Source organism: Apis florea, unplaced genomic scaffold (genome assembly GCF_048593485.1).
Source record: "Apis florea isolate Af1SG1 unplaced genomic scaffold, ASM4859348v1 contig_3731_pilon, whole genome shotgun sequence".
In the NCBI taxonomy this organism is placed as follows: Eukaryota; Metazoa; Arthropoda; class Insecta; order Hymenoptera; family Apidae; genus Apis; species Apis florea.
In genome coordinates this window covers 250918-265557 of record NW_028256823.1, presented here as the reverse complement: position 1 = coordinate 265557, position 14640 = coordinate 250918, and the positions used below count along the sequence as shown (strand labels likewise).

The window sequence follows — 14640 nt, the reverse complement described above, 5'->3', positions numbered from 1 at the left end:
TTAAAATAAAGATGAACGAAGCAAGAGAGATTCTTTAACAATTTACTATTACTTCAGGAGAATTTGTTTTTAAAGAAATCTTAGTTGGATATATTTAGGTGACACCAAGTGTTACGTTAAAAAAAATAAAAGTACTTACAAAAGAGAAACAAAATGGGGTCAAGTTTCTGCTTTTAATATTAACCAATTAAACTATCATATCGAATTTTGTAGCTACTATGCACTACTATCTCTAATATAATCTATTCCAAATTTAAAAACAATAAAATATATCCTCACCTACATTTCCAATCATTAATTTCCTCTTTCACCATCAAAACTAAACACCCTATAACGCTATACGTATCTGCGTGAAAAACCCACGAACCGTCTACAAACTCTACGCGTATCATCCACCGACACGAGGAAGAAGAACGCGAATATTTCTCATCGAGGAAAGAAGATTCCCCAAGAAAACAAGCTCTTCCAAGGAAAGAGGAAAACGCGGTAAGCTTTTTTTTTTTAAAGTAGCACAGAGTTGCTCACCTTCGTGATGAGATCCTTGGCGCGGCTCTCGAACAAGTGTTCGAGCTTCTGCGTGTCAACAGGTACCGGCGACAGTTCGTCCCATATCATCTTGTTCTTGTCGAGCCTCGACAATATGATCGGGTCGTCCCTCACCTCCTTCCAGAACAGCTTCACCGTCTTCTTGCTCTTCTTCGTGAACGCCGGTGGCGGGCTCTTCGGTGTATTCCCGTTGTCGATCGCGGTCGGCGACCTTGGCGACTTGAGGTTTACGCCGAACAACGGTGGAGGCGCTTGAGGCACGGGCGGCGGTAGTCTGGCGCCCAGAGGGGGCGGGGGTGGTGCCCGTGCGCCGCCTGGGGTCGGTACCATGGGCGGTGGGGGTGGAGGCACCCCGTTGGTCACGTTCACGGGGCCAAGAACGTCGACTTCGTCGTCCGAGTTGAGATCGGTGAAGTCGAGGTCGCAGAGCTCGAGAGGCCGTTTCAGTTTCTTAACCAACTCCTCCCAATGCAACTCGTTCTCGGATTTCTTCGCTTCCTGAGGTTTCGTCGGCAGATTGTCCCCGGTCGGCGACTTCAACACGTCCGCCTTCGACTTGGACTTGGCGAGACCCTCCTTCGCCTTCGAGATCAATCCGCTCATGTCCCCTATCCTGTGGGGAGAGGGATGAAGAATGATCGTGATTGGAGGATAGAAACGAACGTTTGTTGCTGGATAAGTCAATTATTCTTGTTAATTGAGGATGGAAGTAATTATACTTGAAGAAAATTCAACTGTCAATAATTAAACTACGAATTGAACACAATTGCTGAAAATGAAGAGTCAAAGAGATTTATTATATTTCACCCTACTGATGTATACTTCATTTTGAAATATTTTACGTTTTTTTTTCATCAACAAATTTTCCTGTGAAAATGAAAGGCCACGTTTTCCCCGACTAAAATTACCTGGAAACCTTCTCCTCGACCGGGCTGCTCGGTATAAGATTTTGAGCGGCCAACTTTTGCGTGAGATCCTTGACGGTCCCTTCCCTCTTCAATTGTAGAACCACTCGACGATCCTCGTCCTCGTCGGTGTGATTACCCTCGTCGCACTCGACACCCTCGTCCGGGCTCTTGCCGTACCAGGGTTTCTTCTCCTCGGAGTCGAGCTTGTTCGCGGCATTCATCAGAGGCGTCAAGTCCTTCCTGCTGTTCGTCCTGGACAACTTGTTCGACGGCGAGTCCGCATTTCTTTCGTACGACGTGCCGTTCGTGTAACGCAGCCCGTTCGTCGCGTAGGGACCTTCATTCAACGGGAAATCCGTTCGTTTGTTCGTGATTAATTAACTTATTACTCCCTACGGTTGCTATTATTATTTGATCAGATGATTAGGTTGGAGCTGCGCGGAGGGAATAGCTCGCTAGTTATGTGCACTCAGGGTGTTAATATATTCGTGGAATATATACTTTTGGAGAGTGAGAGCAGATATAAAAGTGATGTATAAAAATTGTATAAAAAAGATTTATATTTTTGTAGAACTTTAACTCTCTTATTTTTTTTTGAAATTTTATCCCGAATAAAATGGGTATTAACTAAAATCATCGTTATAGTAAGTGCTTTCAAGGTTTCCAAGATTTGTCTTGATTTAATTACAAAATATTACAAAAATCCTTCGAATTGAAAGTATGCTACTAAGATAAAGTTTATTCCAAAAATTCTAATCTTAACGTAATCTCGATAAAAATCGATTACTCACTTTCCTGATCGTCCGAGGGCACCACGGATGCTCGCATGTTCGCCGTGGCTTCCTGCTGCTCCCTGATAAAGCTCCTTTGCCTCTCGGCTCGTTCCCTTCGACGTCTCAACGCCGGTGTCACGCCAACGTCCACTGAAACCGGCGATATACGTCATTTCTTTCTTTCTCTCGCTCGTCCGAATCATTTTCCCCCGAACAATCGAACAATAATTTACTATTTAACCGACCTGTTGGTTAAGCGAAACACACCGACCCTGCTTATCGACTCATCGTTTTCATCCCCGCCGAATCGGCCCAACTTTCATTTTGATTTATCGGCCGATCGAAAACTGTCCCTCGACGACAGTCGACGATAAATCCTCGTCACGCGTGTCGTTTCTACGCGGTTCACGAAACAAAAATATACGCCGCGCGTATCAATTATTTCGTCGAATTTATACCGATCTCGTATCCCCGTTTATTCGATTCGTTCGCGTTGCGAGGGAGAGAGATATTTGGGACAGGATTATTGGAATATTCCGCTCCGGATCGTTATTTCGTGGATGGACAGAAGCGACGGAGTGAATTTCAGTGAAATGGGTAAATTTACAGCGTTCAAAATTCGAGTTTTATTATTTCGAGTTATATATCGATGGAGAATAAGGTTTAGTAGTTTGTCATTATTAGTTAAATGAAAATAAAATATTATGTTTTTAAGGTTAAGATTATCGTCTATTTCTTTCTTGAAATATTTTAAAGCAAGAGGAAAGAATGAATGTATTTTTCACGGGAAACGAGAGAAGCATTGCTCCTTGGTGATCAATCAGGATGATAAATCGTAATATTTCAACTGCGAATTTCATATTTTAATAATCCAATGAATAATGAATACGGAAAAATACGGTGTACGAATAAAATTAGCCTTCTCCCTATAGAGCTTTACAAATCAATAATATAACTTCATTTCGAATATAATATAATGACTCTAATTTCATATTAATAAATTATCATACATATTGGAACATTTATAGAAGATGCAATAATCTTAAAATCGTTAAAAATTATCAATTACATATAACCAATAAATCCTCGTATAAAATTTCCCAATCTGAATTGAACATTTTCACAAACCACCCAATTACCTTAACATTCATTCCTAAATCGAATCTGCACAAAGTGAAACCTAACAACTTACACACCAATCTTATCCCCTTTCTCAAAAGTGTCAAAAATCCGAATCGATCGAAACGAAAATACGCGGCGATCGAATGATCTCCTCCACCAATAATAACACGATAAACTCGAGCGGACGTAAACAAACAGTGATGATGAAGGCGAGAGCTCGATCATCTCGATTATCCCGACATCGACACTCCGGTTTCCGGTTCGCCGAGTTCACGCCGCGCACTTGACCATGATCGCATGACCGACTGTTTTCCGCGACAGACAGCGGCCCCCCTTCGAGCGAAACTACGCTTTTCGCTCGGGCCACGAGCGGGCAGCTCGCATTCGCCGCGTGCTGCATCCGCAACGAAACGCACGGGGGAACTGGGAAACCGCAAGGTCTCTCTCCCGAGAGAGGGACGATCCGTTAACGCGGAAATCGCCGCTCGTGGGCGTCGAAGTTCGTATTCATCGCGCGGTCGAATCGTTAACGAGCGGATCTGCGACGTACATCGGATACCCTCCGCGTGAGTGCACGCGTTCTGCACGAAAGTGAAAGGAAAGTGCTTCGTTTTCGGGATTGTAGGGAGGATTATGAAAAATTGCAAGTTTATAATTGTCGATCAGTAAGTGATTCGGGATATTATTTTTTTTATAAGTTAGTATTAAGTGTTTCTTTATGTTTCTTTATGTCAGGGGGTTAGGCTCGGCTCAAGGGTTAAGAAGAAGAATTTCGTTGTTAAGATCATTGTTTTGAACAACTTTTTTTCAGTTTCTAGGAGTAATTTTAAAAAATGTTTGTTAAAGTTAGATCATGAATGTATTTCTAATATAAATTGTGATGACAACCTAATCTAAGCAACGAAGATGAAAAGTTAATGGATTATAAGTTAGATTAGATTAGGTCAAGTTTATGGTATATTGTGCGCATGAATTATTTAACGTATTGAAGTAAATTAGTTCAACTGACGTATTAAACCTTCGTTAGTTTAATGACAACTGCATATATAATCTGATATATTATCTAGCAATAAAAAAGGGAAATTGATGCGTTAAATTAGGTTTAACATTTCTATATAACATAAATTATGAAAGAAAAAATTAATGGATTGGATTAATTTTATTGTACTTTTCACAATTCGTTGTGGCATTTTACAATTCTTCTTTCTTTTTGTTCGATTAAAAATTGTATCGATAATTAGGGAAGAGTTGTTCAAAATGATGACGTTAACATCATATCTCAAGGAATAATCAAATATCATGTTATTTCATTGGAATGTATGATTTATCTCATTCATAGATTCAAATAAAATACACGAGATATTTTACCTTTCTTACAAACAACTTCAACGTACGGAAAATAACAAATTTAATAAAAAAGAAAATTCGATCCATCTTTGGACAGCGCATACAATCAACGTAATAACGAAGAAATAAAAGAAGACATCTCACCTTTGTTCTCCTTGTAGCTGCCATTCAATTGAACCTCGCCTAGATGACCCTGCGAACTTTGAGAGCTGCTCGACTCGTCGTCGTCGTCGGGCAAACTCGAGTTTAGCGTGTTGTTCAGAGAGCTTAGACCCAACGAGTGGTTGAGCCGTGGACTTAGTCGCGCGTTCAAGGACATCGACAATGGGGACGTGCCCGTCGAGTGCCGCCGGGATTTTCGCCGTTCGTGCGAATCCACCAGGGACTTCCGGTTTCGCAGCGTCTTCCTGTGGGAGGGAAACGCTCCAGAGTGAATTATTGTGTTCCCCACGTTCGCGTCTCGGTGACTGTGCGCTTTTATCTCAACCGAGTTTCTCGATTTTGACGATTTCGAATAAGACGCGCGCTTAATCGTTGACTCATATCACTGAAGTACGAATAGGAAAGATTGGCGCGACTATGTTGGGCTGTACTACTGATCGTTTCAGTTTTTTGATTGGTGAAATTTATTACGCGAGAAATACATTGGATTGGATTAAATATTTCATCGTTGATCATGGTATATCGAATATTTGGTTATATTATATATTTATGATCTGTTTTCGATATTTGTTATCCAATCATTGATCTTGATTGGATTGGATTTAATCTTTTAATTTAACGATGAAATGGAGAATATGAGATATCTTTAAATGAATCTTTATATACGTTCAATGGAATTTATGTGTAATATCGTTGATATATTTTGAAGGTTTTTCTTATAGAAATTATTATAATTTACAATCTTTATGAGAAGATCAAAAACGTATTCAATTAATTAATAATTAATAATAATAAATAAATAATGAAAATTATTAATGAAAATTATTAAAATTATAATAGCTTATTAATATGTTTGATTAATTTATAAGAAAGAGCATAAAATTTATTAGTGGAACGATGTTTAAGTACTATATCCAATTAACTTCAATTACTTTTACAATTATAATTTCTGAAATTTGCAATAAAATTAAATTTCATTCAGACGTTTGAATTTTCTAAAAATTCATTTGTCTAAACAATTGTGAATGATCTTCATCTCAAAACTTTCAATTTAAACCCGTTTTCCACTAAAACCAAACTTTCCTAAATTAACCAAGATAAACCAAACTAAACTTAAGTGACGAGAATCGATACCTGATATTATCGTCCAGCTGGCGAATAGGCGAACCTCTATCGTTCCCATCCTCGTGATGCAGCACCGCCTCGTAGATCTGGAATTGCCTCAGTAGATCAAGATCGGTTCCTTGCTTCGACATGTACCTCTGGATGATGCCCTCTATCCCTTGCTCCTCCAAACAGTCTACCTGATCGTAATAAGTATCCTGATCCGGTATACCGTTCAGACACTTGTTGACCAACGTCGTCGCGTATATCAGCAATTCCGTGTCGGCCGCGTCGTAATCCTTCAACAGCTTCATCACGTTCGTCCAGGGTATCATGCCTCTGGACGTATCGACCGATCTAACGGCTCTGACCAGCAACAGACTGTTCGTCTCGACGTATTCGACGAACACAAGCAGAAGCTTGAGCGCGGTCTTCACCACCAATCGGAAGCGGCTCGCTATTAACGTGTATAACCACTGGACCGTCTGACCGTGTTCCATCACTCCATTCATACCGTCCACGTAGAGCATCACCTGGCCAAGAGCTGTGCACGAATGGAAGAAGAAAATAATTAAATCGATTTCTTATAAATTTCTTTTAAAAGTGTATTTTAGATATGTTAAGAGGAATAAGTGTTGAAGATATTATAAGGAAGATTTGTTTATTGTTTGATTTTTGAATATAAGATTTGAATGTAAGATTAATTTTTCAAGAATCAAATGATTAGTTTTGAATGAGTTAATCAGTGTCTTAATTTGTTCAGATAAAAGATTTACAGATTTACAGAAATATCAGAGATGAAGTAGAGTTGATTCTAATATTTGTGAATTTTAGAGATACCGAGATATAGTTCAATTTTAAATAAATACTTGCTTCAATATAAATGGAGAATTTGCTAAATGAAATTTTTCTTCTAAATATGAGATAATGATGCATAATAATTATAATAAATTCGTTTTTTCCTCAAACAATATTTATATAATGTAACAATAAATTAAATTTCTATAATTAACTCTATTTAAAATAATCAACTGTCTTTATTAAATTAATTCCCTCTCTTCTAATTCTTCGATACTAATCGAATATCCACGATTTATGGGTTTCGAGCAAAATTCCCTCAAACTTGATAAACCTCTGGAAACGCACAGCTCCCCAAAAAAAATATTTACACAAACAATGCACGGCTACATCCTCATCAAAATATATATTCGTCATGCGTCAAAATCTATAGTACAGAAAACAATTTTAGTCCCTTCAGACGAATCCATATTCAACGAAAAACAATTCCATAAACAAACCAAACTTTCGTTACATTTTCCATCCACGGTTACCCCTCGAAAAACCGAAAAATTCATGAATGAAACAAAAGTTCTACCGTGCAACCCTAATTCCTCGCACGGATTAAAATATACACGCGCGTGTGGTTCATTAATTTCACGTGAATTATAATCTTTAAAATGATGGTATCTTTACAACGATTATCAACATATATTTCATATATTGAATCGATCTATTGAATACTCAAGAAATTGAAGATAGCAAGTGGAAAATTCGACTTAGAGAAAATTAAATTTCTAACCGAATATTCATTGTTGAATTTGATCTACATTCCAAATTTCTATTCTTCTAATATTGAAAATATAATTTAACAGTTAACAAAATTTCTAAACAGATCATAAAAATAATTCGTTTGCGTTTTCGAAAACACCTGTACACGTAAAATTTTGCACTAAAATTTGATTTAATCAAGATTTAACAACATTTTACAAAAGAGAAAGGTAGCAAACAAGAAAACAATTCAATTGGAGAAGAAACAGATGAAAATGCTATGCAAAAAGCATGGAGTAGAACCCCAAACAGGAAGCCATAAATCAATGAAATTCGATAATCTCTTGGAATACCTACGATTTTCCTGTAACACAGTTTGGTACCGACCATTTGAAGTTCGATACGACTTCGGTGGTTAACTCGATACTTTTGGTATCGAAGTTGTGGGTCTCAGAGCGAGCAAGTTCGACTGGTGGTACCCAATAACAACGATCAGGATTGCTCATGCTTAATATCGATATTGAAACCGGTAATCTGTGAACAACTAACGCCAAATTCAAAGAGCTCAAAGTGCTACCACGATAATTTTCGTGGGCCAGAAACTGCTCGTTAAAAATTATTACACGATTTGATCTTGTTCTAAAAGTTTCCAAGAAACGTTTTTCATCAGTTTTTAAATATATTCTAGATTCGAAATCGAGATAATCGAGATAATAATTAAAGAAAGAAAAAAGAAAAAAGATACAAAGTTGTAAATGTCCAGCATGAAAAAAAGGAATGTTTTTGCGTTTATGCGATCCGATGTTGCGTTTGAAAAATGGAAAAGACAGATGGAAAGCGGGATAACACCCCGATAGAGTGTTTTATGAAAATAGAGTCCAAACGTCGTTATTCTGTTAGTAGCAAGTATCGATACTGGATTCCCATTCGAAACGCAATGTTGCCATAAAATACAGGATTCGATTTTCCCCGTTGATATTTATGTACCTACGTATCGTATTAGATATCGACATTTTATGCGCCTAGAGAAAATATCACGAGCGTGGAAAATCCTATCGCACAAAGTAATGGTTACTTTAATTTCCATCGATAATCCGGAAATGATTGCATGGCGAATCAAGCCGAAAGAAAGAGGAATAAATTCTTTATTGATCCTATTTTTTGAAAAATACAAATTAATCTATCTTATTTATGATATTGAATAACTCAATAATTATAACAGAACACGAATATTACGATGTTATATGATAAAATGATCGAATGATAGCAATGATGATAGATACTTTAATACTAATCTAGAATAAACTAATCTAAATTTTTTAATCTACTAATCTAATATTGTAAGTGATTAAGTTGCACTGCTATATTTTATCATAAATATCATAAATCCAACGTGTAGTGATCCGTGTGTAATTTTGCAATGTAATTCTTCTAAGAGATTTTATTAACAGTCTCTTTATAAATTACACACGCGACCATATACGTTTTAAATGCAGCTTCTTTTCATTTCACCTATCCTTTGACTGCTGGCTCTGCATAAAAATGAACATTAAATATGCACAGTTTGCTACAGCTATGTAAATGAATGTAGAGTGTAATTAAAAGTTTACGAGATAACTAAACTTTTGATTTTCTAGGATTATTATTTATTTCTTCAATCGAATATAAAAAAGGTATTTTCTTAGTTACATAAATATTAAATATTAACAAGAAACGAAATAAATTAAATATAATAGAATTATTCATATGGATTAAGGCATATTTCAATTTTTTTCTTGAATCTATTTCAATAATATTTCATAATTCAAATACTTTAAATGCATATGGAGGAATGAATCTAGAAATTTAAATTTCTGAATTAAAAACTTACACTTACACAATCTCTGATGAATTCTCTCAATGTTTAAATTCATATGAATAAATGTATAATATTTATTTAATTTCTAAGATAATTTTCTCTGCCACGTGCTTCGAATAAAAATTTTTTTTTTTCAAACATTATGATCAACTTCGTAATTCATTATGATCTTCGAATCGTTATGAACTTTATCATCAAACATTTCAATTTATCGCTCAAAATTGAATGTTTCAGAAATTTGTGCAATACGCATAAAATAATTTACCATTATATAGGATATTTCGTATTGTGGAATTGGCCACGTTTTCCGATGCAAATGGGTTAAATCAGCGAAAACGCGTTACAGAACTATCTGGATAATGGAACTATTGTGTCGATCGAATGAAACTTTTCTTCCGTGGAAAGATCGGCCAACCGGAAATTTCCCTTCGATCGATTTTATCCCTATTGCTCGAAATCAGGATTCATTCTACTCGGTTAACATCCTCTTTAACTGATTATCTGAATAATTGTGACGAATTGATGGTCCAAATAAATCCTCAAGCTTCATCGAAATATTTTTTGTTTAAATTTAATTTACGTCAAAATTATGCAAAACTTCTTCAATTTCATCTGAATTTTTTCTGTTAAATGAAAAATATTTACTTATATATAGACAAATTTTTGCTGGATCTGATTAAAGTGGAAAAATAAGGAATACTTATTAACAACTTTTATTTATAAACTTTAACAACTCTTTGAATCATTGTATCTACATAATACTCGTTGAAAGTGTTTATTTTTTTCCAGATTGAAATTATCGCAAATCAAGAATGAAAATTGTATTTTTGAGTGGAAAAAATAAATACATTCATCGGTAATCGTGAATAAAAAAATTGAAATGAATAAAAAAATAAAAAAAGATGATGATCAAACCATTGATTCTTATCAATGCGGTTTGCAAATATTTACAAAAATTATCTTTATTTGGAAACCGTGGCAATTTTATTAGTTTTTCAGCTACGTATTCCATATCTAAAGTTTTATCTTGATAATGCTATACGTTTTCAAACGAGGCATACAACGAAATTTCAATTTCCATTCCGTGTGTTTTACGTTCTCTCTGTTTTTTCACGGCCGGCCACGGTATTAAATTTAGATTTGTTCACTTCTGTAACAGAGTATGGCATGAAAAGCAGCTCGAAAGTTTCGGTGGGGCGACTGTTAAATTAAACATCAGAAAGTACTTCGAAGTTGGTTGCTGTTTAGTGCTACACAAAAGGGCGAAGTTCGTACGTATGACTATAAAGAGTGGCTGTTCTTTTGCGCACAATTCTGGAAATCGAAGTTTCGACGTACATTTATCAAATCGGGAAATATCACGGGACAAATAAAATGAGTTATGGTCAGCGGAAAGTATCTAATGAAGGTATTATTTTATACTTAGTATATTAATGTGAAAACTTTTAAAATAATGTAATGTGAAATCTAAATATTTTATAATTGGACATATTTTTGTGATTGGAATTAAAGTGATGCTCATGTTTCACGATAAAAGAAGAATAATTTAATTAATTTTGTGAAAAGCTTTTTTTGATTTTTGATTGAAACTGAAAGGTTTAGTGTAACAGTGTGACAATCAAGAAATATTAAGACTTTTATGAAGAGTAGTGTTTCAATAAAAACTATGCAAAGAGTTATTAAAAATTTTTTAAAAATATCTTGATCAATTAGATTTTTTATCAATCGCATAACGTTAAATTATACTGTTAAATTAAATTTAATAATTATAAATATTTAGTGTTCAAAAACGATATATACTTAATGATAAATATTTTCTTTTTTCACACGAAACAAATGTGGAAAACTTTCTTCCGAGCAGCCGTCACTTCTTTCACATCGTTTTTGCCCGCTCCAATAAGAAACCGATGCTAATTGAACCGGCTCGAATAAAATAGTCGAACGACATTTACGATCCATTTACGAAATCGAAACTGTTCCGGGCTTGTGCCGGTTCCGAACAAGAAAACGCGCATAATCTCGAAAGAAAATTTATCACGGACCAGGGTGGGCGCTCATAAATTCTGCCGATAAGAAACACAGCACGTTAGCAAAATTTAATCTCACGTCCGCTTCTCGCGTTTCGTGTGACATTTAGCAGAAAAAAAAAAAAAAGAAGAAGAAGAGGAAGAAAAGGAAACGAGAAAATAAAGAGGATCCGAGAAGAAAGAATTAAAAGGAAAACGTAGCGAGAAAATAACAACATTTCAAAATATTGTGGACAAAATTAATTTTTTCGAATGCGTGGAATTTCTATTCGACCATATAGCTAAACGTAATAATCGTACGTGCAATGCTTGTTGCGTGTGAAATGGAGGAGAAAGGAAGATGGAATTTAAAAATAAGGAGTTCAAAGAGAAAATGATAAAAGTGATTGATAAAACTAATTCGAAACAAGATTATAATTATAAATGTAAATGCAAATAATATAACGTATATCTACCTCAAAAGGGAATATATTTTAATTAAAAATCCATCGTTCTGACGATGGATCTAGTAATCAAAGCGTGAAAAGTTAGAAAATTTCTTTACCCTTTAAAATATATTAAAATATATTGCCTCGTTCAAACAGACTCGGAAATTTATACGAGAATTAATTGAAATCTCTACACAAATAATGAATTTTTAATAACACACTTCGTAGCTATCTCATTCCTGAAAAAAAAAAAGAATCCACTTCTATCCCTTTCTCGAATAACGCGATAACCGAATGATTGCGATTATCTAGCGTGATTCCGGGTTCTAGTCGCGATTTATGGTTGGCCGAAACAATAAAAAAGAGCATACTAATGCGGTAATTATGCTAATAATAAACGTTACACGACATTACGCGTTTAACACTCTTGCTCCCTGGTATACAATACAATGGTGATTTAACGTAACAACACGACCGCGTAAATTTAGCAATTTGCATGGTGCCACGTTATTTCTCCACTGTCTTCCTGTTACCAGGATTTATGCCGCCACTTTTAATCCAATTCGTCCGAATATCGTTTACATGGGACGAAAAATAGGCCAGGCTAATGGAGCCTGGGACAGAAATAGCGTTAATGGATAAAAAGATAAAGGGCCGATCATCATTTATATGCATGGCATGTCGAATATCAAGGCGAAGTTAATTTGCATATTAAATATCATTTAGAACAGTGTCTCTCAAATGATTGTATGGAGAAAAATGTGGATTTTTAATTAGGATAAGGAATAAGTGTTTTTGTTTTTGAATACCAAGTGTAATACACGCATTTTTTCTTATAATTGTTACCAATAATTACCATTATATGGTACCTACGATCGTAAATTTAAAAGTTAAATTTATATTTTGAAAAATGTTCCATGATTTCTTATTTTTATTTCTTATACAGAGGAAACTAGGATTGATGTTATCAGTCTGCAGTCTCGTTTCATTTAATTCTAAAAAAAAAAAAAAAAATATCTAATATTTATTTTTGAAATAATAATAAGAAATACGACGTCTAATTATTTTAAAAAATTATTCAAGTTATCCTTTCGTAAGATTAAATATAATGAGAATACTCAAGCTTCGCGAATGCAAGTGCTCTCTACCAGCGAGATATCCGATATGTCTCTTATCATTTTTCAAAAGTTCAAGGCGGAACTGTCGCGCACACGCTCCTACCTACTGCAAATAAAACCCATCCTCTTAAACCAATTCACATCGAAATAATGGAAATCTGCGAGAAAAATTTCTTATTTTGAAACTGACAGATGTTCAACATAGAAATTACAATAATCTATAGTCCATATAAAATATACTCTAATAAAGAATATTCAAAAATCTATCACATAATCCACGATATAAATGAGATGACGAAGAGACACATCATCAATTAAAAGAAACACGATTTTAATTTTGATTATCAAAGATGCTAGAAAACATATAATAAATATATTTCGACAAATAATAAATAAAATAATTCTCGCTAAATTTTTGTTACTAGAGTACGATCGACAATATGACGAACTTCGATCCGAGCGCGTGTTATCGATAAAAGGAAAAGCTGAATCAGTCAGTGACAATATGAGAAACACTGTCACGGATTAACGTCACGTTTCGACGTCGCAATCGTAGCGTCGCTTCATCGGCACAATCGCACCGGTAATGGCAATAATTGTAAAGCGATTTAAGCGCGCCACAGTTGCATTAGCCGTTATCATTACATTGGCCATAAGTTATCCCGTGAAATTTAATTAGAAACAGTGTACAGTGCAACCAAGATCGTGCGCGCAATCGTCGAATATCATAGGCATAGTTCTTTCGCGATATTGTGATCGATGATCGTCGATGAAATTGAAAACTATTCTTAGAATTTGCGTGAAATTTAAAATAATAAAAGTAACAGGATGAAACGAGAGAATATACAGTTTTCTATATCGTAAATGATATATTAACTTTCTTGATGTTTGTACGTGCAGATTTGTTGTATAAATTTTTCAGAAATTATTATTTTTCCTTCTTTTTTTTTTTTTTTTTTACGTGAAAAATAATCGATAAAAGTAATCATTATAATTAAAAAGAAATTTGAATAATTTAGAAGAGTATGGTACTAGCGATAAAATCTTTTATTTGAAAAATTTGATAGAAACATTTGCATACTCCGGATATTAAAACAAATTTTTATGCACAGATGCATACGTATTATTTGAAAAGAAAATCTATATCTTTCTTCTTCTATATCATTTCCTTATATCTATAAATTAATTTCCGCGTATCCTAAATTCTCCTAAATCATTCATAAAAGACAACATTCCAGTACTTTAATTTCCACGAAATAAAAACATCTTCAACGTTATAAATATACGCCTGTCCCAAAGGCGTAATTAATCGACATATCGTACAAGAGCATTCACTCGAGTCATACAATTTCATCATCACACGTCCAAATGGCAGTCATAATTTTCCGCGCGAAGAATCTACTTGACAGCCTCCTCCTAGTTGCAGAAAGCATCCTCGTGCTTGCCTTCCTTCTTTCTTTTTTTTTTCCTCTCGTCGACGGAGAAACGGGACAAAACGAAAAGAAGAAGAAGAAAATGGAGAAGAAAAAAAGAGAAGAAGAGAAAGAGAGAGAGAGAGAACGAAAGGAAAAGGAAAAAATGAAATAAAGTCGGCGGAATAGCAGAAGAGTAGGGGAGGAAAAATAGGGGTGGAAACTCCGACGACATCGCGTCCAACGGCACAGAAAACGTTTCCCGCCGGTGATTTAGAGTCATAATC

General features: G+C 35.1%; 1 protein-coding gene across 4 annotated transcripts in view; it reads right to left on the bottom strand.

The window, feature by feature from the left end:
* Fhos (Formin homology 2 domain containing) overlaps positions 1-14640 on the bottom strand; it is a 205566-nt gene that overhangs the window by 24468 nt on the left and 166458 nt on the right. For all 4 annotated transcript variants that reach the window (XM_086914731.1, XM_086914732.1, XM_086914734.1 and 1 more), the window contains 5 exons: positions 5993-6506; positions 4841-5103; positions 2246-2377; positions 1455-1791; positions 526-1159 (listed from right to left, as the gene is read on the bottom strand). In XM_086914731.1, coding sequence (XP_086770857.1) covers positions 526-1159; positions 1455-1791; positions 2246-2377; positions 4841-5103; positions 5993-6506 — 1880 coding nt within the window. The remainder of the gene's footprint in view (positions 1-525; positions 1160-1454; positions 1792-2245; positions 2378-4840; positions 5104-5992; positions 6507-14640) is intronic.